Source organism: Anguilla rostrata, chromosome 2 (assembly GCF_018555375.3).
Source record: "Anguilla rostrata isolate EN2019 chromosome 2, ASM1855537v3, whole genome shotgun sequence".
NCBI classification, from domain to species: Eukaryota; Metazoa; Chordata; class Actinopteri; order Anguilliformes; family Anguillidae; genus Anguilla; species Anguilla rostrata.
This window is the reverse complement of record NC_057934.1, coordinates 7,240,919-7,264,280: the sequence shown is the minus strand read 5'-3', so window position 1 is coordinate 7,264,280 and position 23,362 is coordinate 7,240,919. Positions and strand designations below refer to the sequence as shown.

At 48.3% G+C, this 23,362-nt stretch overlaps 2 protein-coding genes across 2 annotated transcripts in view; both read left to right on the top strand.

Annotated features, from left to right (window-relative positions):
* Positions 1-9: 9 nt before the first annotated feature.
* LOC135249561 (lysosomal-trafficking regulator-like) lies at positions 10-15,615 on the top strand (the record flags this gene model as incomplete). Its single annotated transcript, XM_064325172.1, has 15 exons — positions 10-189; positions 545-789; positions 1,102-1,168; positions 1,712-1,868; positions 3,116-3,256; positions 3,630-3,847; positions 4,234-4,464; positions 4,916-5,105; positions 6,130-6,266; positions 7,021-7,119; positions 8,476-8,615; positions 9,171-9,268; positions 9,884-10,040; positions 11,656-11,727; positions 12,358-15,615. Coding segments are annotated over 15 exons (2,271 nt in total), but the record flags the coding sequence as incomplete, so codon positions are not given.
* An 87-nt stretch (positions 15,616-15,702) lies between these two features.
* LOC135244712 (guanine nucleotide-binding protein G(I)/G(S)/G(O) subunit gamma-4) overlaps positions 15,703-23,362 on the top strand; it is a 17,030-nt gene continuing 9,370 nt past the window's right edge. Inside the window, exon 1 of the mRNA XM_064317222.1 lies at positions 15,703-17,771. The gene's annotated coding sequence lies outside the window, so the exon portion shown is untranslated. The remainder of the gene's footprint in view (positions 17,772-23,362) is intronic.

The following is a 23,362-nucleotide window of genomic DNA, read 5'->3' as shown; positions in this document are numbered from 1 at the left end:
TCTCTCTTATTCACACTCCGCCCTGCTGTGCGACAGAGCCCTCATGGAGAGACGGAGGCCGCCTCCTTCTCCTGGACCTATGAGGAGGTGAAGGAGGTGCACAAGCGCTGGTGGCAGCTGAGGGACAATGCTGTGGAGATCTTTCTGACCAACGGGAGAACCCTGCTCCTGGCCTTCGACACCACCAAGGCAAGTAACATAACTGACACTACTGACAACAATACTGACAACAATAAGGCAAGTAACACTACTGACACAACTGACAACAAGCCAAGTAACGCTAATGACAGAACTACTGACAACAAGGCAAGTAACACTAAAAACAACAGTACGTTACAACACTACTGACGGAGGCAAGTAACATTATGGGCAAAACCAAGGCGAGTAATACTACGACATTAGGTCACACTGCAGAAAACACTAAGGCAAGTTACACACTATAGTAAGGCAAGTCAGATGGTTCTAAGTTAATGTATTTATGACTCTCGTACTGCTAGCCCCACACTCAATAACACCTGCGTCTGTCTGTCTGTCCACTCCACAGTTCCGTGACGACGTCTACCACAACATCCTGACCTCGGACCTGCCCAACCTGCTGGAGTACGGTAACATCACGGCACTGACGCACCTGTGGGGCTCGGGTCAGATCTCCAACTTCGAGTACCTGACGCACCTCAACAAGCACGCCGGGCGCTCCTTCAACGACCTCATGCAGTACCCCGTCTTCCCCTTCATCCTGAGCGACTACACCAGCGAGACCCTGGATCTGCACGACACCGCCATCTACAGGTGCCCTGTGCTACTGCGCCTCTCAGCACAACCACCACATCATGTTTATACAGAATTTATGCATGAACTTTGTGCATATTATTAGTGCTTCATACCAGGTTTGGAGTCAATTTTAGTTCAGTTCAGTCAATTTGTGTCATTTGACAGATGGGCAGCGATCTCCTTTCTGATTGGTTCCGTAATACATCAGGTCTGATGTCAGTCGAACAGCCACTGCTGTCTGTCTGTCTGTCTGGACTCAGGACTGTAAAACCGTACCTGTTATGGAAGGGTGAGACATTTATGGTTCCAATGCTCTCTGTTCTCTGACAGGAACCTGAGCAAACCCATCGCAGTGCAGTCTAAGGAGAAGGAGGACCGATATGTGGACAACTACAAGGTACTCTATGTGCACTGATTTACTACTACAGAACACAAGGTGCTCTGTGTGCACTGATTCAATACTGCAAGGTACACTGTGTGCACCTATTCACTGTGACAAGTTACTGTGTGGCGGTGACTCAGCTACAGTTTAAGGACCTGTATGTGCACTGACTCTCAACTATATGCTACAGTGTGTGCACTGATTCAGAGCGATAATGTAAAGTATATGCCCTGATTCACAGCTATAATATATATTTTGTGCACTGATTCACAACTACAGTATAAGGTACTCCATTTGCATTGATTTACAATGATCAGGTACTCCTGAGTGAAGTATAAGGAAGTATGTGCACTGATTCACAACTACAGTATAAGGTACTCCATTTGCATTGATTTACAATGATCAGGTACTCCTGAGTGAAGTATAAGGAAGTATGTGCACTGATTCACAACTGCTTTATAACGTACTGTGTGTGCTCTGATTCAAAGCTATAATGTACTTCTTGTGCGCTGAGTCACTGCTGTAAGTTCATACGTGTGACCTGCTGGGCTTTCGCAGTACCTGGAGGAGGAGTTTCGGAAGGGGGTTCGGGAGGACGACCCCATGCCCCCCGTGCAGCCCTACCACTATGGCTCCCACTACTCCAACAGCGGCACCGTCCTGCACTTCCTGGTCCGGATGCCCCCCTTCACCAAGATGTTCCTGGCCTATCAGGGTGAGGGGGCGGAGCCACGCTTTCAGACTCGTCCCTGTCGGATGTGCATGCACGCGTGCGGCATTGTAACATAGGTGGTCATTCGTGAGGAGAATTCCCCATCTCTGGATGGCTGAAATACTTCATGTATTTGAAAGACAGTATTTTTTAATCGTTCCGGAGGACAGTTATCCATCTCCGGATGGGTGGAATGCGTCATGTATTTGACAGACAGTGTTGTCTTCCAGTGTTGGGATGTGTGTTGTGTGCTATTGGGGGGCTTCTTTCTTTTAGATGAAATGATACACCAATGTCTTGACTCACTGTTTTCAGTAAAGATCCCATGGCACTAATCATAGGGGTGTTCCCTTGTGTCTTAAAAAAAAGTTGACACCCCGTCTGTCAACTTTGCCACGGAGTCATCACCCTGTTTAACCGGCTCGCTAACCCTCTCCCTCTCCACCTCAGAAGATGTGTGGCCGGTTCAAAATGGCTGCCACGCAACATGGCCCTGGCGGTGGCTGAGGCTTCCCCCTCTTTGCCTTTTAAAAGACTGGAGATGAAAGCCTCCCGTGAATGAGATCCATTACACGTTACCATTAGTCTCGAAAACCCGCGGCGGCTCGCAGGAAATGAGAACAAAACGGCCGCGGGCCACGCCTCGCGGGAAACGAGAGCGGTTCGATAGCGCGCCCCGCACCCCGCACCCCGCCCCCACGCGACACAGAGAGCCCGGCTCGCTCTCGGGCGTCTGAGGGCGGAACGTTCCCTTCAAAGGAGGGCGACGGCGGGGAAAGCTCATTACCGTCCGGCTCCCGGCCCGCTGCTTCACTCAGCCCACCGAGCCCTTTCGTGTGGCCGCTAAAACGCCCGCCACCTTCAAACGGGGGGGGGGGGGGCGCGGCGGACGGGGAGTTTTGATCTGGGAAGCGAGCGATTGATCCTTTTGTCTCTTGGGCTACGTGAGCCGAGCGCTCTGCTGCTGGAGCCACTTGTCGGGTTCCTTTCTTCTGCCACCCTTTGCTTTCCCTTCAGTGCTGCTTCCCCTGGGTGCCTAACTTCGGCGTTCTCATTTCCTGTGCCCCTTCTTGCTGATTGGACCACACTAGAGTTCTCGTATCGTAGTTCCGTTCTGACTGGACCGCACCAGAGCTTTTGACGTCTGTGTCCTGTTCTGATTGGGCCAGCCCAGAGTTTTCATGTCCGTGTTCCATTCTGATTGGATTAGACCAGAGCTTTGATACCCGATTTCTGTTCTGATTGGACAGATCAGAGTTTTGATATCCCGGACCGGACGTTCCACTCCATGAACACCACATGGCGCCTCTCCTCCTTTGAGTCCATGACGGACGTCAAGGAGCTGATCCCAGAGTTCTTCTACCTGCCCGAGTTCCTGGTCAACAGAGAAGGTCAGTATGTTCATAAAGTGAATACTTTTGAGAAAGTGAAAGTGAAAATTCAATAGTTGCAAATGTAAAATTTATTTTTTGCATTATTCACTTTCACTTTCTCTTTAGATTGAGAAGTTCAAGGGTTAATAAACGAAAGCCATTTGTTGATTCAGGACCTGACTATAATACAACTATATATATATCAACTATAACAAGTAAAATTGCCTCAGCCAACATTTTAAAAGTCCTATTTTCACCAGTATTCATAAGAAAATTAGTTTTGGCATTTAGATTTGTGGAGAGTGTTTAAAGTACATATTGGACCCAGTGTGGTCTGGTTGAGTCTCTGTTGTCTACTTCCCTCCAACCGTTGTGTCAACCTCATCCTCAGGCTTCGACTTTGGCGTGCGGCAGAACAGCGAGCGGGTGAACCACGTGAACCTGCCGCCCTGGGCCCGGAACGACCCGCGGCTCTTCATCCTGATCCACCGGCAGGCGCTGGAGTCGGACCAGGTGTCCCAGACGCTGTGCCAGTGGATCGACCTGGTCTTCGGCCTCAAGCAGAAGGGCAAGGCCGCCGTGCAGGCCATCAACGTCTTCCACCCGGCGGTGAGAACGACCGCCCTGCCCACTGACCGGTGACTGACCACTTACTGACTGTGGCCTGGCCAATCATTGACTGCGACCTGACCACTTACTGACCGCAGCCTGACTGCTTACTGACCACGTCCTGACCAATGACTGACCCCAGCCTGACCAATGACTGACCTGGACCTGTCACGTGACCACTTACTGACTGTAACCTGACCAATGACTGACCATGACCCGATCATACGACTACTTACTGACGAGGGACCTGACCAACGGTACTGTGACTGTACAATGAACCAAACTAACTGTAACTTTCTGTAGACTTCAGAGCATTTAGGATTGAGAGTACTGCCTCGTTGTGTGAATAACGTTATTACCCTTCCTTCCCCCCGTGTACCGCGCAGACGTACTTTGGCGTGGACGTGTCGGCGGTGGAGGACCCCGTGCAGCGGCGGGCCCTGGAGACCATGATTAAGACGTACGGGCAGACCCCCCGCCAGCTCTTCAGCGCGTCCCACCTCAGCCGGCCCGGCCCCCGCCTGCTCATGGAGGGGGAGCTGCCCGCCGCCATGGGCCTCCTGGTGCAGCTGGCCTTCCGCGAGACCAGGGAGCACGCCAAGGAGGTGGTGTACCCGGTACGTACCCCCCCCAGCGTCCTGCGGGACATGTACCCCTAACACCCGTGGGACAGGTACCCCCAATGCCCCGCGGGACACGGCCCTGTTCTCAGAATACTGCGTCTGTCTGTTACCCTGTAGCAGTGTCTGTGATTGTGTAGCTGGGTATGTGGTTCTGTAGTGGGGTCTGTGGTTCTGTAGTGGGGTCTGTGGTTCTGTAGCAGAGTCTGTGGTTCTGTAGCAAGGTCTGTGGTTCTGTAGCAGAGTCTGTGATTCTGTAGCTGGGTCTGTGGTTCTGTAGCAGTTTCTGTGATTCTGTGTGTGTTTGTGAGTTCGTGTCTGATGCTGCATCTCTCTTGCCTGAGTAATCTGCAGGAACCTTACCGGTGTTTAAAGGGTTGATGTACTCAGGTATTCTGGGAGAGATGCGGTCGCTGTGTCCTGACATTTCCCTCCCTGTCTGTGACAGAGCCCCCTGCCTTGGATAAAAGGTCTGAAGTGGGGGGAGTACGTGGGGTCCCCCAGCGCCCCGGACCCCGTGGTGTGCTTCAGCCAGCCCCACGGAGAGCGATTCGGCTCCCTGCTCGCCCTCCCCACCAGGGCCGTCTGCGGCCTGTCCCGCAACTTCTGCCTCATGATGATCTACAGCAAGGAGCAAGGTACCCGCGCTGGCCAATCAGAGCAGCGCCTGCTGCTGACTGACAACCAGTCTGGCCAATCACGTCTCCACACGAGCTGGTTTCATTAGCATTGTTGCTATGTCCTCTCTCCACTCGTTTAGCTGCGTAGCTCTTGACCATGTCTATTGAAAGTCTCTTCAGAGAGTGCGTCCACCGCGTGTAACAGACGCGTTGAGTACATGCCGATTCAAAGCCGTCCTGCATTTTCAGTTCACCAAAAAGAGCGCGGTGTACCATCAGTAAAAATATTAGCGGTGACATTAGCATAAAAATGTTAATGCTGACCTACAGCCAAAATGTCACGGCGCCGACGTGCTCTCCCAACTTCAGCGCCGCGGCGTCCGCTCGAAATGTTAGCGCTGGCCTCCAGTCAAAATGTTAGCGCCTTGACCTACAGGCAGAATTCCAGTGTCGACCTACAGTTCAAATGCTAAAGGCCTGACCTATATTTAAAATCTTGACCTATAGTTTTAAAAAATGAATCGTAGATCTATAGTTAAATGTTACAGTGCTGATTTATGTTTCGGCTCTTAGGCCCGACGAACACCACGCAGCATTTTATGCCTTAAGATCGCGGGACATCTCACATTTACTCAGCCAAAATTCCCATCCTACGGTCGTAATTGTCCATAAGACGAAGCAACGTCGTGCGACGCCACATTACAAGACAACGACAAGGGATAGTCAGCCCTGTACACTACGTCACTCCAGCCTTGAAAATTCTGCCCAAAATTGGTCTGGGACACCAAAAGCGGCTGTGATATCGTGTAGTGTACGCCTGGCCTTAGAGTTTTCACCTATAGTTAAGATCTTGCAATGTTGAGCTATAGTTAAAAAGTGAGTGTTGACCTATTTTTGGTTAAAATGTTTGACTGTTGAGAGAAGAAGAGTGTTGAGCTATAGATGAAATGTTAAAATGTTGAGCTGTAGTTAAAATGACACAGTGCTGCGTTGTGCGGTCACGGCGTGTCTGTACTCAGTGTCTGTGCCCTCTTGTCTGCAGGCGTGCGGAGCATGCACAGCACAGACATCCAGTGGTCGGCCATCTTGAGCTGGGGCTACGCCGACAACATGCTGCGGCTGAAGAGCAAGCAGAGCGAGCCGCCAATCAACTTCATCCAGTGCTCCCAGCTGCACCAGGTCGGCCGCTGGAGGATCATGGGAAACGGCTGCGCCCTTTCTCTGATTCGTCCTTTTGCGAGCTGTTAATTCTAGTACATCTATTACAGTCTAATTGGGGGTGGGGTGAGTTGATGTTGGGGAAGGGGGGGTGTTATTTGGATATGATGGGATGGGTGTTGATATTGAAAATTAATTAATTATTAATTATATTAATTAAAATAATTGGCGGGACGAGTGGCCCGGTTTGTAGGGTGGCCCACTCTTGGCCCTTAAGCCATGTATTAGCCTCCCCCCGTTTTGGTTAGGAGTTCAGTCACCCACCATGTTACCTTCTGAGCATGTGATCCCTTCTCTCTGTCTGTTTCCCTCTCTGCTTTCCCCCATGTCTGAATGAAGCTGTGTGAAAAAACAGTATGAAAAAAGGATGGATTGTCTGCTTTCCTTTGAAATTAAAACGTAATTTTTTTCCCCCAAAATGTATTAATAATGGAACGGCCACACTCAGGTGCAGGTCTAGTGCAAAAAAAAAAAAAAAGGAAAGAAACTAGGGGGGAAGCCTGGAGGTCACATAAATCATGTCTGTGGGTTTATTCTTGTACAGGGTGCCCCAGTTCCTTCTGTTAGTAAACAAATGACATTTTCCAAACGTCGGACCAGGAGTCATCGCTCTGGTGTTTTGCATACTGTGCCTGTACTTCCTGGGCCAGAGGGCGTGCTTGCTCGTTTAACCTGGCCGCCTCTCCCCCCCGTGTCCGCTCTTGTGCGTTTCCAGGTGACCAGTTGCGCCTGGGTACCGGACAGCTGCCAGCTGTTCACAGGCAGCCGGTGCGGAGTCATCACAGCCTACTGCAGCCGCTTCACCAACAGTACAGTACGTACAGTACAGCCCGAGCGCCCGTTTCCCCGGCAACTGCCTCCTCCCCCTCCCCCCGTCGCCGCCGGAGCTCGGGGGCCGCTCGCAGCCTTTTGTCGTGACTTCATTTGTCACGTTTGCAGGCGGCCGTGGCTCGGGGGGGGAAGGGCGTGGGGGGTGTGGAGGGGCGGGGGGGGGTGGGTCGTTGGTCGTTGATCAAACGCGAAAGGGCTTCCACCGTCTCTGATTGGCCTTCTCTGCCAGGGAGCTCTGCGACTGTGTTCCTCCTCCTGTACCTGTGTTTCAGACTGTAAACAGGGAGCTTTGATGGGCAGTGGTTTGAATATAAGCCTTTAAATGACCCCTAAACAGGGGGGTCACACATCGAGGGTCGACCCATTTCATGATTTCATACCGGCCTCTACTCAAACCGATTTTGATCATCCCAATCGTCCGTTCGATCTGGCATTTTTGATAAAGTCGTGATTTATAGCCGCAGAGGTGTCACGAGCATCCATTGTGAAAATGTCTTCAACACGGTGTGGAAAAATAGTTTATTAAACTGGTTTGATGTGTGGTTTGAGTGAACCCAGCCCTTGCATACACAGCTGTGTGGAACAGAAAAACAGGGTTAATTGGCTGGAGTAAAAACCCATCAGCACACCAGCCCCCCCCCCCCCCCATCCCCAGGAGAGGAGCTGGGCTCTCCTGGCCTTGCAGGGCTCTCATTAATTGGCCGTGACCAAATTTGCATCACCATCGGCACGTTTTGCACATTTGTAGCATCTCGAGCGTGAAGCGTTCTGCCTTAGCTGGGTCTTCCAGTGAAGCGGTGGGGTGTTCCTGGAGGGCTAGCTTGACTGGATTGCATCCCGACTTCTGTGCTTAAGTGCTTCATTAGCCCAGTAATTGATCCGCCCTTTTTTGCTGCTTTAATTGATAAGCCGAACGGCAGATGAAGACGGCCATTTTGCCCCCCTCATGTGAACCGCTGTGCTTTGTCTTGTCTGCGTGTGACTCGTGTTGCTGTAAACAGCGGATTAGCTAATTGCGCCGGGGTAATTGCTCTCAATAACAGCCTGCACACAGGCCCTTACAATCACACAGCGCTGCCTGACAGTCCTCCCCGGCTTCCTCCAGTCCAGGGATCTGCACTGTCTGCAAGTTTTTGCCTTTGAATTGGCAGCCGGTTTAGTCCTTGAGGAAAGCAGGTGTGTGGACTGTTCAGCCAATCAGTGACTTAAATTAAGCCCTGAAAAGCAGCCATTAGGCACTGCCGCTCAGCAGCACCTGGAATCCCTGCTGTAGTCAGGGCCTTGACCTCTGACCTCTGACCCCTGACCCCTGAGTGATTGACGGCGTGTGTTTCCGCAGCCCTTGGAGATGGAGGTGGAGTCTCAGATGCACCTGTACGGCCACACGGCGGAGGTGACGGGCCTGTTCGTCTGCAAGCCCTACAGCATCCTCATCAGCGTCAGCAGGGACGGCACCTGCATCCTCTGGGACCTCAACAGGTGCGTGCACCTTTCAGACGTACCACCCGAAGACTACCCAGCAAGCACTGCATGCCTCTGGAATACCCAGCATGCACTGCACACCTCCAGGTCACCCAGCGTGCATTGCACATCTCCAGAATACCCAGCATGCACTGCATACCTCCGGAATATACCCAGCATGCACTGCACATCTCCAAAATACCCAGCCTGCACTGCACACCTCCACAATACCCAGCATGCACTGCACATCTCCAGAATACCCAGCATGCACTGCACATATCCAGAATACCCAGCATGCACTGCACATATCCAGAATACCCAGCATGCACTGCACATGTCCAGAATACCCAGCATGCACCGCACACCTCTGGAATACCCAGCATGCATTGCACAACTCCAGTGGTAGTCATTTAGCAGTTCCATAATCCTGTAGAGTGTATATTTTGGCTGATAGCATCTGTTCAGTTAATATACCCCAGCTTTTCTCAGTCTTTCTCGTAAGCTTGCGTCACATGCTGTTCTCCTCTCTCTCCCTCTCTCTCCCTCTCTCTCTCTCTCTCTCTCTCTCTGCAGGTTGTGTTATGTGCAGAGTCTGACGGGGCACAAGAGTCCTGTCACGGCCGTGTCCGCCAGCGAAACCACGGGGGACATCGCCACGGTGTGCGACTCCGGTGAGAAACCGCTTCTCACACTTCTGCCAAACCCGTCAAAATATTTGTGGAAAGGGGTCGCCCAGATAAAAAAAAAAAAAAACCTATACCACAAGCGAAATGCAGTCTGACGTCTGTTATCATTGCCGTTTAGGTTTTGAAAAAAAGCTCTCGGTGTTTCAGTTATAAATAAAATATATTTTTCTCCTTCTGATGAGCTGTCCTGTGATTTTGTGTTTCTACATCTGTTAACACAGCTGTTGTCAAGTCGCCTTATTCTCAACATTTAAGAATTAGCAGTATGCTAAAACCCAGTATTCAGATAAAGGATAATGCTTGTGTTTAGTACAGATGTTATTTTGTGTGCATTTCATTCCTTTTGCTTCAGAAATTCAGCCTTTCTGGGCTACAGGCGTTCAGTTATTGAATCTCTGTGACTTGACCAGCTTTCACTGAATTGAATGAGTTTCGTTAGAAAATAGGAAGCATTGGTTTCATCCCAAAAAGTGGGTGGGGCTTATCGCTCTGAAGAGCAGTGCTCTCTCCAGAGGTGTAGTGGAGATGTCACATGACTCTTTCCAGGTGATAATGTGGGAACTCTGTGTTTTTTTTTTGTTTTTTTTTTTAATGTGCCAGTGGGCGGGGGCAGTGACCTACGGCTGTGGACGGTAAACGGAGACCTGATTGGTCACGTCCACTGCAGGGAGATCATCTGTTCGGTGGCCTTCTCCAATCAGACGGAGGGGGTGTCGGTCAACGTCATCGCTGGGGGTCTGGAGAACGGCGTGGTCAGGTGAGGAGGCTGCCCCTCCCCCTTTTTTCCCCCACACCTGGGTCAAATACATAAATATGTGAAATATTACCTTAGGTTCAGGCGCTTGATCTGGTGGCTGCCTGTAGGAGTTTCCGTCTTACGAGCCTGTTTAAGATGTATATTTATGCTGCGCTTACATCACTTTTTATTATATATTTTATATCCGTTTCACATTTGTTTCTGTTTTTATTTTTATGGAGTTGTTCATCAAATGATATTTGTTTGTGTGCGTGTGATACCTCCCACACATGCAGTTCCTAACTGAAAAGTTTTCTGAATCTGCATACTCAACCCGTGTAGTTCTCGTTTTTCTCGTGAATGTTAGAAAAGGTGCGCTTGAATTTTAATTTTGTACTTTGGCCCTGAACTCCCTTTGCCTTCTTGCAGCAGACGATACCTCGAAGGGAAAGTGTCGTTTACGGACGCCCACCGTAACTTAACCTGCTTGAGCAGCAGGAGCTGCGTGAATGTACTTAGTCATCGAGCTGAACGATGCTTCCTCATTTTAGTTGTTTTTTGATTTTTTTTAAAAATGACAAAACTGCTTTTTTGAGCGATGACACGATGCGGCAGGGGCAGGGGCAGGAGCAGGGCTGGGGTAGGAGCAGGAGCGGGGCAGGGGCAGACACTGAGGCAGGGCAGGGGTAGGAGCAGGGGCAGGAGCTGGGGCAGACGCTGAGGCAGGGGCAGGAGCAGGAGCAGAGCTGGGGCAGACGCTGGGACAGGAGCAGGAGCAGGAGCAGGCAGGGTAGGGAGGCAGGAGCAGGGCGGAGAGGGCAGGTAGGGCAGGGCAGGAGCAGGGCAGGGAGAGCGGGCAGACGCTGGGCACGCTGGACAGGAGGAGCAGGAGGTTCTTTGGATGAGACGGGTGCTTTGTTACCCGCAGGTTTAATTAGAGCCCTGTAATTAGCTTTTCAAAGGCTTTCCTGAGTCACGCTGGATACGGGCGACCTCGTCACCACAGACTGGGCTGGTGGGGGGCGTATCCTAATCGCGCTGGGCGCCGTGGCGACCGGAACAGGAGTCCGAGCGACTCATTAATGCGCTTGGTGTTTTTTTTGTTTTTTGTTTTTTAAAAAGAAGAAAAAAAAAGGAAAATCTGTCCAGTGGGGAAATTGTCCAAGGGAGCATCGACCTCTCTTATCTCTCACTCTCTCCTCCCTTTTTCTATCTCCCCTCTATCTCTCTCTCTCCCTCTCTCTTTCCTCTCTCTATCTCTCCCTCCCCCCTTTTTCTATCTTGCTCTCTATTTCAGCCTCTATCTTTCACTCTCTCTCTCTCCCACCCTCTCTTTCTCTCTCTCTGTCCCCTCTCCCCCTCTCCCTCTCTCTTTCTCTCGGCCCAAAAATAGACGCGGGCAGAGCGGGAGAGATAATGAGGGCCTCATTGTTGCAGCTTAATGCTCTTCAGCAGGGCTCCATAATGAGAGAAGAGGAGTGGTTTTAATTTGCGGTATTTCCTTTGGATATGTACAGACTGCCATTGTTCGGCTGAGAGGTGTTGGCATGTGGAAAATGCGCCCCGTGTCTGCCTCTTTTTATTCATTTATTTATTTATTTATTTTTTAAAAAATTCTTCCTCCGTCCTCTTGCAGACTGTGGAGCACGTGGGACCTGAAGCCCGTGAGGGAGGTCACCTTCCCGAAATCCAACAGGCCCATCGTCAGGTAGGCCCGGTAACGGACGCCGCTCCTGACCTCTCGCTCTCCACCCGAGGGTTCCTCCGCTCTTCTGCGTGCGTTCTTATGCAAATGACCGACCGGCGCTCACACACCATTGGCCGGTTACTTGCGGCACAGCCAGTAATTTTCAACTGCGGATATCGGTGTGGAGTGTCAGGCTTCTCAAACTGCGTAAAAGAAAATGGAGTTTAGAAGCTCCACACCGCGTGCTGCTGGGTGGCGCATGCTGGTAAAGGGACTGTTCCGGTGCTGGCTCGCCAGCGACCCCTGCTGGTCGGTCAGGCACCTGCGGTCTGCTTGCACAAGGTCCTCCTCTAGCGTCAGGTCCGCTTGAGCGTAACGGGCGGACAACGGCGGTGGCTGAGACGCTGCGGAGGTTTCGGGACAGTGACACAGTTTTTGTTGATTTGGCTCTGTGCTCCAGCACATTGGGTTTGATATTACACAAAGAATATGAAGTTAAAGTGCAGACTGTCAGGTTTAATTTGAGGGTATTTACATCCACACCAGGTGATCTCTGTAGGAATTTTGCAGCTCTTTTTATACATAGTGCCCCCTGTTGGTATGTGTTTGTAATGCATGTCGTTCATTTCCTGTTTTTTTTTTTTTTTGCAGCCTGACGTACTCGTGTGACGGGCACCACCTGTACACGGCCAACAGCGACGGCACGGTGATCGCCTGGTGCCGGCGGGACCAGCAGCGCATGAAGCTGCCCATGTTCTACTCCTTCCTCAGCAGCTACGCGGCCGGGTGACCCCGCCCCGCCACGCCCCGCCACGCCCAGTCACGCCCCCAAAAAACAGGCCTTCCCGAGAAGCTTCGACCAGCCCCAGCAGCAGCATGAACCCAAACGCCCAGGGTCGCCCCGCCCTGCCCCGCCCCGCCCCCTGCACCGCCCATTCCTGGGCCTTAAGCAGTCCAAGAGCCTACCATATGCACATTATGAGATGAGATGGGAGATACGTTTTTTTGTTTTTTGTTTCATATTTGATTTTGTGTGTGAGTGTGTGAATGCGATTGAGGAAGGGGGAGGTAGCTTGGTGTTTGAAGGGGCCGTCAGAACTGGTCTGGTTTTAATTTTTCACACCGTTACGGGCACCTTCTCCAACCTGATCCCCGAGTCGTTATCCTTTTTTTTTTTTTGTTATGCATTTTTGTTTGTGTCTTTCTTTCTTTTTCCATCAAAATCCTAGTTTTTCTTGGTCCCTGGGACTTTCTGTCTGACCTTACGCTGCTATGAACTGAAACACAAGCCCCACGCCTCGAAGTTTGAAATGGGGAGGGGCTCCGGCACAGGGGCGGGGTTTTGTTTAGGCCGCAGACCCTCCTGGGCGTGCTGACCGCTCCCCCTGACGTGGGGCTCCTTCGAGCTGTGCGGCCGAGGGTCTTGTCGCTTGCCAAAATCGGGACGTCGTCGATCGGGCCCGTTATCACGTCACGTGACCTGGAACGTTTGCGTCTGGTTGCCCTGGAGACCAGACGAGCAGAATGGCGCCGGGCGGGACTTGGCGGCGTGAGCGCGCGGCGTGGAAGTTGCGGCTGCTCGCTCGCTCGCTCGCGCGGCGTCGCCTGCCTCTCCTCTCTCTCCATTTCGCTCCGCTCCGCCGTCCGCCATGGCGCTGTTCATTATTGATGATGTCTGCCCCCCTCCCCCGCCGGCTCCCTGTTATCTCTCCCTGTCCTTTCATACGGTGCCCGGCGTGGGGTCCCTGCATGGTGGCACAGTTCTGGAGAGGGGTGGTGGGGCAGGGGGGGGGCACGCGGGTGTAAAAACATTGAGGAGGAGAAGCGAGGTATGAAGCAGTGGGAGAAATAAGGCCTGCCGTCTGTTGGACTCCGAAACAGCGTTTGCCTTCATCATTCCCTTTCACAACTTCAGCTGGATGTGTTTTCCAGCCTCGGCCAATTAAAGCTGTGGTGTTTCTTGTGTGAAGCCCCTCCCCCTGTCTGTATTTTAAATGCAGAGAAGAGAAGCTGGAGAATTTGCACTGTTGGAGGTCTACACACCGCCCCCTGCTGGTGTGGGTGGTGATGGGTGTTTTTGTTGTAGATCTGAGGGGCTCCTGTATCGCACAGACACACCACAGTGATCAGCTGGGGATTACTCCTGTAATCCTGGCTGGAGGGCTGAGAACTCTTTCTTGCTCTTTCTTTTTTCTCTCTCTCTGTCTCTGTCTCCCTGTTGATTGATTGACAGCACTGCAGTGATTTATCTTTATTTTTTCATTATTTTTTTATGATTATTATTTGCCCTTTGTGTGAGCTGCTACCTTCATGTCCGTTTGTGTTTAATAACCTGTCACACCGCTGTGTTCCGTAAGAATACTTGCACATTTGCTCTTGCTCTGCAAAATGGCAACAAAAAGAACATTAGAGGTAAATATAAATTAAGAAAGCGGGGAAACGCAGATGCCGAAATCCTTCCCCCCCCCGTTCCCTCATTGCAGCAGGGCGATCTGATTGCTCGACGAAGAAAAGACAGCGGGACGTGGTAGACTGGCAGTTCGTCTTGTTTTTCTCCCACTTGCTATTCTAGTCCTCCGGAGTTCTATTTTCTGCGAGGGTGTGGACCCAAACAGGCAACTGCTTTCCTCTCCATTGGATGGTTGATTAATTAAGCGTTCAGTCAGATCGTTGCCCACGTGAGGTGACGGCAGTATTTCAGCTGGAAGAACAGTCCAGTCGCAGATCTAGCGGAGGGGTCCTGAGACAGCCACCGCGTTAAAAGCTGTGTTGACGATCGAATGTCCCTCGTCGTTACGGGCAACCTTGTGATCACCTGAAGCTAGCTGGGAGGACCCGGTCCACAAATGTGGCATTGGGGCACGAACTGCCATTTAAATGAAAAAGAAAAAAAAAATCCCAAATCAAGGTTTATGCTCCTTTAATTTTCAACAGAGCGACTTGTTTGGCTTATCAGGACTGGAGTGCAGTTTGTGGGGAAAACGTCTTGCCGCCTTGGGTCGAAGAGTGTGGTGGTAAAGAAACTGGGTTTGCCCATGCGCTGTCCATACAGATAACAGCCGAGTGGAATATGGCAGCGATCATTACCGCTTCGCTTTATTTTCTCCCCTGTCACATGGGCGGGGGCAGCTGGCCAACCTTCACAAGTCAAATTAAATGTGTCTTATGTTGTAATTTTCTGTGAAAGGGAAACATTGATTTTTGTTTTATTGTTTTTTTGTGTGTGTTATGTTGTGCCTGTTACAGTTTTTTGTTTCTGTTAATTTTTTTTTCACTTATTGAATGCATACACACACACACTCACACTCACGCACGCAAACACTATCCAGTTAATATATGTTACTTAAAATTGGCACCTTTTGACAGTGTATGCATATACTGTATATTGCGTTTTACTGAGAGAATCTGTGATGTTTACATGATGTTTGGGCCTTCTCTGCCAATTTGTCACGTGGTCTAAGGGGACCATTTCCATCCTTTTGAGTACATGTACATAGTTACTTTTTTCTTCCTGAGATGAATCACTTTTCTATCACCTGTGTCTATGGTTTCCTATGGTGGTCTTGCACGGGCGGTGTGAAGTGTTATAATGTTGCGTAAAAGTCGCACAACAGGGAGGTGTATGGGCATGAACTGTGTTGCAAATTGTACGATGTGTTTATTTTATGTTGAATTCAGTTCGGTGTTATTTAAAAATCCGTATATTTTAAGTTAATTTTGAAGACAGTCCAAGATTTCATTATAAATGAATGTTTTTTTCGTTTTGTTTCGTTTTGTTTTGTTTACCCCTCTTAAGAGGAAAGGGGGTTTGGATCGGGATGGGGGGGCATATTTTTTGTACTTACGTATGTACAAAACAAGTGATGAGTATATAAATATATAAATACAAATATTTATGAAACAATGAAATGGCGTGTGTCTCCTTGCCGCGTTGGTTCCGAAACTGGGGGGTGGGACATACTCGGTCGGGATGGAATTGGGAAGATGTGCTAACGCATGGGGCTTTGCAGAACGACAGGTTTGACACGCCAGGCGTAAACGGAAATGTAGCCGCCCCTCCGGTTATTTTAGTAGACCTAATATTCAGTACATTTCCCTTACCGAGCATCTTGTGCTTTTAATTGTACTTAGATCTTATATAAATTGTACAGAGTTGTGAATTGGTATGAGTCTACCCATGCACAGTGGCAATCTCTAGTGTCGATATATTTTTTGATACACTAAGTCGCAGGGAAGTAGAGAGCTATCCGGCCAAATGGAAATATGTTATTCTCTTGGACGTTGTTTCACAATTTTGCAAATTGTGTGAACTGTGTAAAAAGTGTTTGTTAATGAGAAGACGGGAGTTTTTTTTTTTGTTGTTGTCAAGGTAATTCCCTGGATCGTGGGAGGAGCCCTGGCACACTGGTGACGCAGAAATTACGTATCCGAGGTAAGGCAGAGATTGTAGGAATTCCTGTATGAAAGTGCCATTTCATATCACTCCAGTTTAGCCTATTACGTAGGCTTTCCTACTGGCTTTGCCGTCCATATAGCTACAGTCTACAGGGATACTTTCCCAAGGCCCTGGGTTAATGAACCGGAAACTGTTAGATGTATTAATTGGCCAACTGTTAGTAATGCAATTATTGAAACCCTCTCTATACAGTACGTTCTATATATGTTGTGATATGTTGTGCGCGCGTCACATCGCCCTACAATATGGCCGCGACGAAATTGGAGGAGTCACAAATTGAGACAAAAATATCGTTCACGTGGACAGTCGTGTCAATTAAAAGCCTGTTTTGTTCCTTTCTAAACGACTAACATTTTAGGGAGTTGGTTTTATCCCTCGTGCGAATAACTGTCATATTCAAAGTAGCACCCAGATATCTCGGGAGTAATTCTATATTCTGTTCAGTCGATTGTTTTCATTTTGATTGTCTTTTAGACTTGAATTTCCTCCGACAGTTTGAAATCTTTTACAGTGACACCGTGTCTGGTTGCCATGGAAATCACAAACGAGATGATCAACCCCTGTTCTATTTGTTTAGGCAACATGTTCATTTTAAAATGATAAAATATGTTTTGCTGTGTTAATAAGCAAACGATGATGTAGAGGTGTTAGATATTTGGAGCTAAATATTGACATTCCCCTTTGTCGAAAGTGCAGATGAAACGAGTGTATCCTTTACCATTCGGTTTGAACCAGATAGGCCTATAATATCCTACACCTGGTTTTGTCACATTTTTTATAGCCAAATGATAAAAATGATCGGAGGCTTCACGTCGTGATTCGTGGAAAGGAACCGACTGCGCCCCGAAAAGGTAGTTCAATGCATGTTTTCAGCGGACCGACGCACCTTTTCCTGTTTCCTCTCACACTGAAATTCGTTCTTCAAGACGGAATAACTGGGAGACCCGGTGATGTAAACGGTGATGTAAAATTAAGCAGGGAAGCCTCGCTCCCATGAGCTCTTTGCGGCAATGAGTGTCGAGCAGCTAGTCGACTGAAGCAAAATTAAAATGCGGTGGATGCCATTTTCACGTTTGTGTAGAAGTAAGAGGGGGGGAATTAGCCATCCGGTTCACACTTCAGATTATGGGGAAAATTAAAAATGTTAGGGAAAAGCGCTGCGTGAACGCATTCCAGGTTGCGGCCAGAGCGCGCGCGCATCGTCAGCGCACGTTGGCGAGCCCATCTCTCAGTTTCTGAGTGTGGAATAGATTGTGACACCCCTCCGTGTCCTATATTCTAATCGTCCTACAGAGGTCTTCCCCAACTGCATCTATCATAATATCTCCGACTCTTAGGCAGTGCAGGTCGAGGCTGGGCTGTGCGGTTTTCATAGGGTCCCTAAGATTCAAAGAAGAGCTGCGTGAACGCGTAGGGCATAGGGAAAGGTCTGGCATGAGGTTGAAGCGTCTACATTTGTTGTCATTCAACCTGCTTACGCAGCGACGGCGGTGAATCGGTCCGGGGTTTTCCTCTGCTTTAGTTGGAAGTGACTTTCCACCTCGAATTCTTCATTACAGCGGAATTGGCCCCCTTCGCCCGATATTGGCTTTTCAGCGGCACTCTTCAGGTAGGTAAAGTGATATCTGAACGTTTAGGCTGTTGTTCCAGTGTCGTTTTCCTGGCGATTACAAAATGTTCGTGCATACCATTATTGCTAACTGCATGGAAACACAATTGCCGTGTAGCCGCGCCGATGAAAATAACAAATATATTTAATGATTTAGCGGGGTAAAACTCTGGGGCAACGGCAGTTGCTGACAAATGTAAGAGGGCTACGGTTATTTGAGACAATGGAGGAATGGCAAATTACGGTGCCGTTTCTTGCATTGAATTATAAATACTCATTTAGAATATCATGGTTTATCTGGATGAAACTGGACTAGGTGTTGATTTGACAGGCGATGTTTGACCCACATAATTACAGTTCATGCTGCTAGACGACTGTCAGCATATTTTAATATGCGATCCTTTCGTGAGGATTGATGACAGCGTAACAAATGCCACTGGGCGGTATACAAAATATTATTTTTGCCAAATGCTATCGGGAGTAAATGTATCGGGAGTCATCGGGAGCTGAACGACTTTTTATTACAATAATAATAATCCAGATATTGTGCTGTGGGCGCACCCAGTTTTGGCATTGAAACCCCTCTGTACATTTTTACTGTATACAGTCCACCCCTTCGTTAGGAATTCTGGTTGTAGATTCGCGTCCGCCTCCCTGACCGGGTGATGGACTGCTTGACTGATAGAGCGTAGGCTATGCACGGATAATGAATGAGCTTCTTTTTTGTAGTATCGATGGAATGGTCATTGAAAATATCGCGGATGCGATAAATGTGTGCATTGCGAGGTTGCCGTAGCGACGTTAAGCGATTATATAGTTAAATTAATGGCTATCAGCTGATTTGCCATTTCTCAGCTTGCACTAGAGCGTCGAATTAACTTTTCTCCCTTCCCCCCAGTAATGTATACGCGTGGGGATAGATTGATCGGATTTGATAGCCGTTTCGGTTATTGATCCAATCTCAACATGGCAGGCGACCTATTGGTTAGAATTCATTAGACTTGGGAAAAATAAGAAACTGAGGTTTTGTTATCTTGCTTTAAGGTATTCAAGGAAGACGTCGGCAAATTGATCTAAGCTATTTGTTAATTCTAAAATTTTTTAAAAAAGTATCACAGGAATCACAGAGGTAGGCCATTGTTATGTTTGATACTTCAAACGATCTCAGCTGTGTGTAGTGTTGTCCTGTGTTATTGGTGTTGTCTCCAGGAGAAAAATCGCAAATCCAATGTGGGAAACCCGCTCCAGGTGGGGCCTACTGCCTCCTACAGGCTGACACATATTACTGCAAGTGGAACAGTAATTTCGTAATTATGACACCGCCCATCTAGAAATGCTCCGCTTAGTTTAGCTTAGCTGCTTCTCCAGCTTCAAATCTCCAGTACTTAACTGATGCTTACTGCAAACACTCAAGCACATGTACACATCTAAGATGTCGTTTTTGTGGTGTGTGGCTCATAAGCGTACGGTATGATGACGAGCCTTGGCAGGCTGGAGAGTTGATGTGAGGTAGGCTTCCAGTGAATGCGCTTTGGTGACGGTCAATGGTCGGTTACTTATGGCCTGTTGCTGTTGTTTTATGTAGATGGATCTCCAGCCAAAGCTAACTCAATCGTTCGCCTGTAAATTGACGCAGACTAAAACGTGCTGCTGACCAATCATTGACCAAGCATTTTGTGATTTCCCTTTCCAGAAGCTTCAGAGAGTGTCCGTGGTTGAATGACTTAAGGTATTAACAGCATTCTGATATTGTGAAATCTACAGTACATCTGTGGGTCGGTCGAATGCATGCATTCTGGTATTTTCAGAGAGAATTTCAATGAATTTGTTTATAAAAGTATCTTCTAAAAATAAAATAAAAAATCCCCCAGTTTTAAATCTGCAATTAGGGGAAATCAGCGATCCGGAGTGGAGTCCTCACTTTGCCACCTACGGCTTGCACAGGGGAGGCTGCAGATGAAGCCTCTGCTCTCTTCCCCCTCCTCTAGCCCGCTGCTCTGGCCTGCTGCTGTGTTTCTCCCTCCAGGCCACGCACTGCCACAGAGAATACTGCTGACGATGGGGAGAGGAGAGGTCTGTCTGTCTCTCTGATTTATACCCGCTGGCCTGTGGGGCCTGTGGGGCCGTGGGGCGTCTGACAGAGAGACTGCCGTACCCAGATGAACCCTGAGCGGGTCCGTGTCTGTTTTTTGGGGGTGAAGCTTGGTTTTGTCTCGCGGTTGTATGGAATCCTTCTTGTCACAGTTGGCTAACGGCACAGTCGTGGTTCGGGCCTGCGAGCTCCCGGGTTTTAACACATCCCACCTTGTACCCAGAGCCAGCGCCTTAACCAGCTGCGCCACACAGAAGTCCCCAAGAAACAGGGGCCCCCAAAAACGCCGTCACAGGTTCTGTTGTGGTTCTGTTGCAGGTTATTTGGACTCAGCTCTGTATTCGCAACACTGAAAATTCCGTCTCCTTACCATTGAAGCTGCATTGAAGCTCCTTACCATTGGCTGCATCTTCAGAAAAATCATTAAGTGGGCGTGGCCTAGTCCCATACTCTCGCAATGAACATTCTGTACTGTGATATAGTGCCGGAACCTTCTTTCGGAAAGAAGCAGAGGGGATGGAAGGAACGCACGGGGGTCTGGTTTGGCTAAAAAAAATCTGTTATGTGGTACTTTGAACTGCAAGTTTTTGGATTCGTAGATGTGAAAATTCCAAGATCCATAATTAGAGCAGTATTAACAAATAAAAAATGGGTCTTACCAATCATTTACAAAAAAAAAACTTATTTGAATTCAAAGATGCCATTGAAAGCCTTATATTAAAGTGTATTGGCCAGCACTCACGAATAGAACTGTGCAAAACAATAATAATAATTAGCTACGGGTTTTTCAATAACTTTTTAGCTTCCCTGACTTGAATAGTTTTTGTTTAATCACAACATATTTTATCCTTTAGTGATATTGATGAAGCACTATTGATATTTTCCTGGTCCATACAACACGTGTTAAGCATGTAATATTGTAAAGTATGAACTCAAATTTCTGTGTCACATAAATGGACAATATATGAAATTTAATCTATGTAAATTAATTCAAACATTTATGTGGATATATTTCTTCTGTGTTTTATGCAAATGCATGCACATATTATATCTGCTGGAATAATAACTGGATTAAATAAGCAGATGGAATATTTAACCTAAATTTAGCATTCATATAAATGAACAAAAATGCTTTAATCCCTTTTTAAGTTTTTTATTCCAATTATTTTTTCAGTTTAACTCGCACCCTGATGCCTGATTGAAATGCAATACCATCAAATATTCAATACAACACACATTTTCAAGATGGAGGTGCTATTTCGGCATATTCATCCTGCTGCCATGTCATAATTTCAGATCCTGTGTCAAATGCACTGGATATCTGACCTGTTTCACTTGAGGTTTGGAGAGTTAGGAAACGTGTGCCTGGAGGGTTGTGTCACCCTACTTGAAAAATGTCAAGTTTTGGTGACAACATGACAAAGTCCTTGTTATCATGACAAATCCCATGTTATTATGACAAATCCCAGGTTATCATTACCCTGCAGTGCTATGAGCTTGACCAGGCTGCTCATAACCTTACGGTACTATGAGTCTGACTAGGCTGCTCATAATCTTATGGTACTGTGAGCCTGACCAGGCTGCTCATGACCTTACAGTACTATGAATCTGACCTGGCTACTCATAACTTTACAGTACTAACAGCTTGACCAGGCTGCTCATAACCTTACATTGAGAATGACACCAACATAAGTCCGCCCAACATTTGGGGATGTGCTTTGCAAAGAAGGCAATTGTCCATTCTTCTGATGAGTCAAAATATCATATCTATGCGTCTCTGACTGGAGTTGGTGATTTGTGCCAGCTCAACCAATAAGATAGCCCTGGCTAAAACTTGCCAGAGCCAATCAGGTTGCAGGACACACCAGTCTCACAAACTGTTGGTTCCACGTCCCGATTCTTGATCACTAGAAACATGATATTTGTCTCTTTATTCCTCTCTGGAAAATCTCCAGATGGAACTGTGAAGTTACTTGTGACAAAATGATCATTAGTAAATGGCACGACATGAAATAATGATTGATTGATTGATTCATTGATTGATTGATTCATTGATGCATCTGTGGGCTTGGGTCCTGAAAGGGCTGAACACCACAGTAAAATTGGGGTGAAATGGGGACATAGGTTCCTCGGAAACTGGCACAGAGGCTGAAACCAAACAGAAACGAGGCGAGCGATTTGTATTTGGCAAAAAGAGCAATGCTATTGTTGTGTGGCACGAAGCAGAACGGGGCACATCGAAAGTCCAGCTAGCACCCCAAACAGATGGAACAGACGGTCAAAGGCTGGAGCGACTGGCACCCAACACATTTCTGTGAGGAAATTAAACTGAGCGGATATATTTGGGCAAAAGTGCCGATCACTTATACTTATTATTTATACTGCTCATTTATACCAATCACTTATACAGACTGTTTATACCATCATTTATGTCAATCGTTTATACCAATAATTTATACCGATCAATTACAGACCATTTGTACCATCGTGTATACTGACTGGTTACACCATCATTTTTACCAATCATTTATACTAATTATTTATAGCAATCATTTATACCGCTCATTTGTAAACCAGGCTTTTCACAGTCATCATGTGAGCAAACGGTTCCAGGCTTCTCCACTGATACAGATGTTTTCTGACGCAATTTTTGTTTGTTTTAACTTCCTGAAACATTCAAATTAATTTCATTCTTCACTTTAGATATGCATTTTAATTGACAAATGAAGGGTAAAATTCTGATCAGTTTTTCTCCCCCCGGAGAGTTGCTGTTGGTGCCACATGTCAAGTTACCCATTACCAATTTCTCCTTTTAAACAATGTAAACTTACGGTTTGACTCATTTGAGAAAATTTGAGGTTAATCAACTTTCTGGCTCGCAGGCAAAAGTAACCATAGCAACAGGGGTCAAGCCACATGAATGGAATAAAAAAAGAAAAGAAAAAAAAAAGAATAAGGGTATAAATTTGGCACCCGTCGCGTGTCAATTAGCTGAGGGTTATCGACAGGCTGTCAGGTCCATTAAACGGGACCGAGATGTCCTCTGGGCGACCCCGCTCACTTCCTCGCTGTCAGGAGAGCTCTGTTTCCTCCAGCACGGCGTGGCGCGGCGAGGCGTTCGCTGAGTCCCCACGCGCGGCCGTCTCCCCGCCGGGCCCGGGGGCCGTCGCCATGGCGTTTCCCGCCGCTCGGTGCCTGCGGTTTGCTTGACAGATGAGGCCGGAGCCGCTCAGCGGCAGGTCTCTTGTGCGCAGCTGGTTCTGGTGCTGAGGCCTCGGAGAACTCCCGCTCCCCCTGCCCCCACACACAGACCCCCACCCCCCATTATGCCCCCGGTCCATACCCCCCACCTGCACCCCCTCAGCCCCCTCCTGCTCAGCTCGACAGGGACCTCTAGCCCTGTTTCCAAAAGAAGGGACAGTGTTATCTAATTTTGTCGAAATATGATTTTGTGATCATGTATTCACGTCTTCGGTTTTCAACAGGGGGGTCGGCAGAC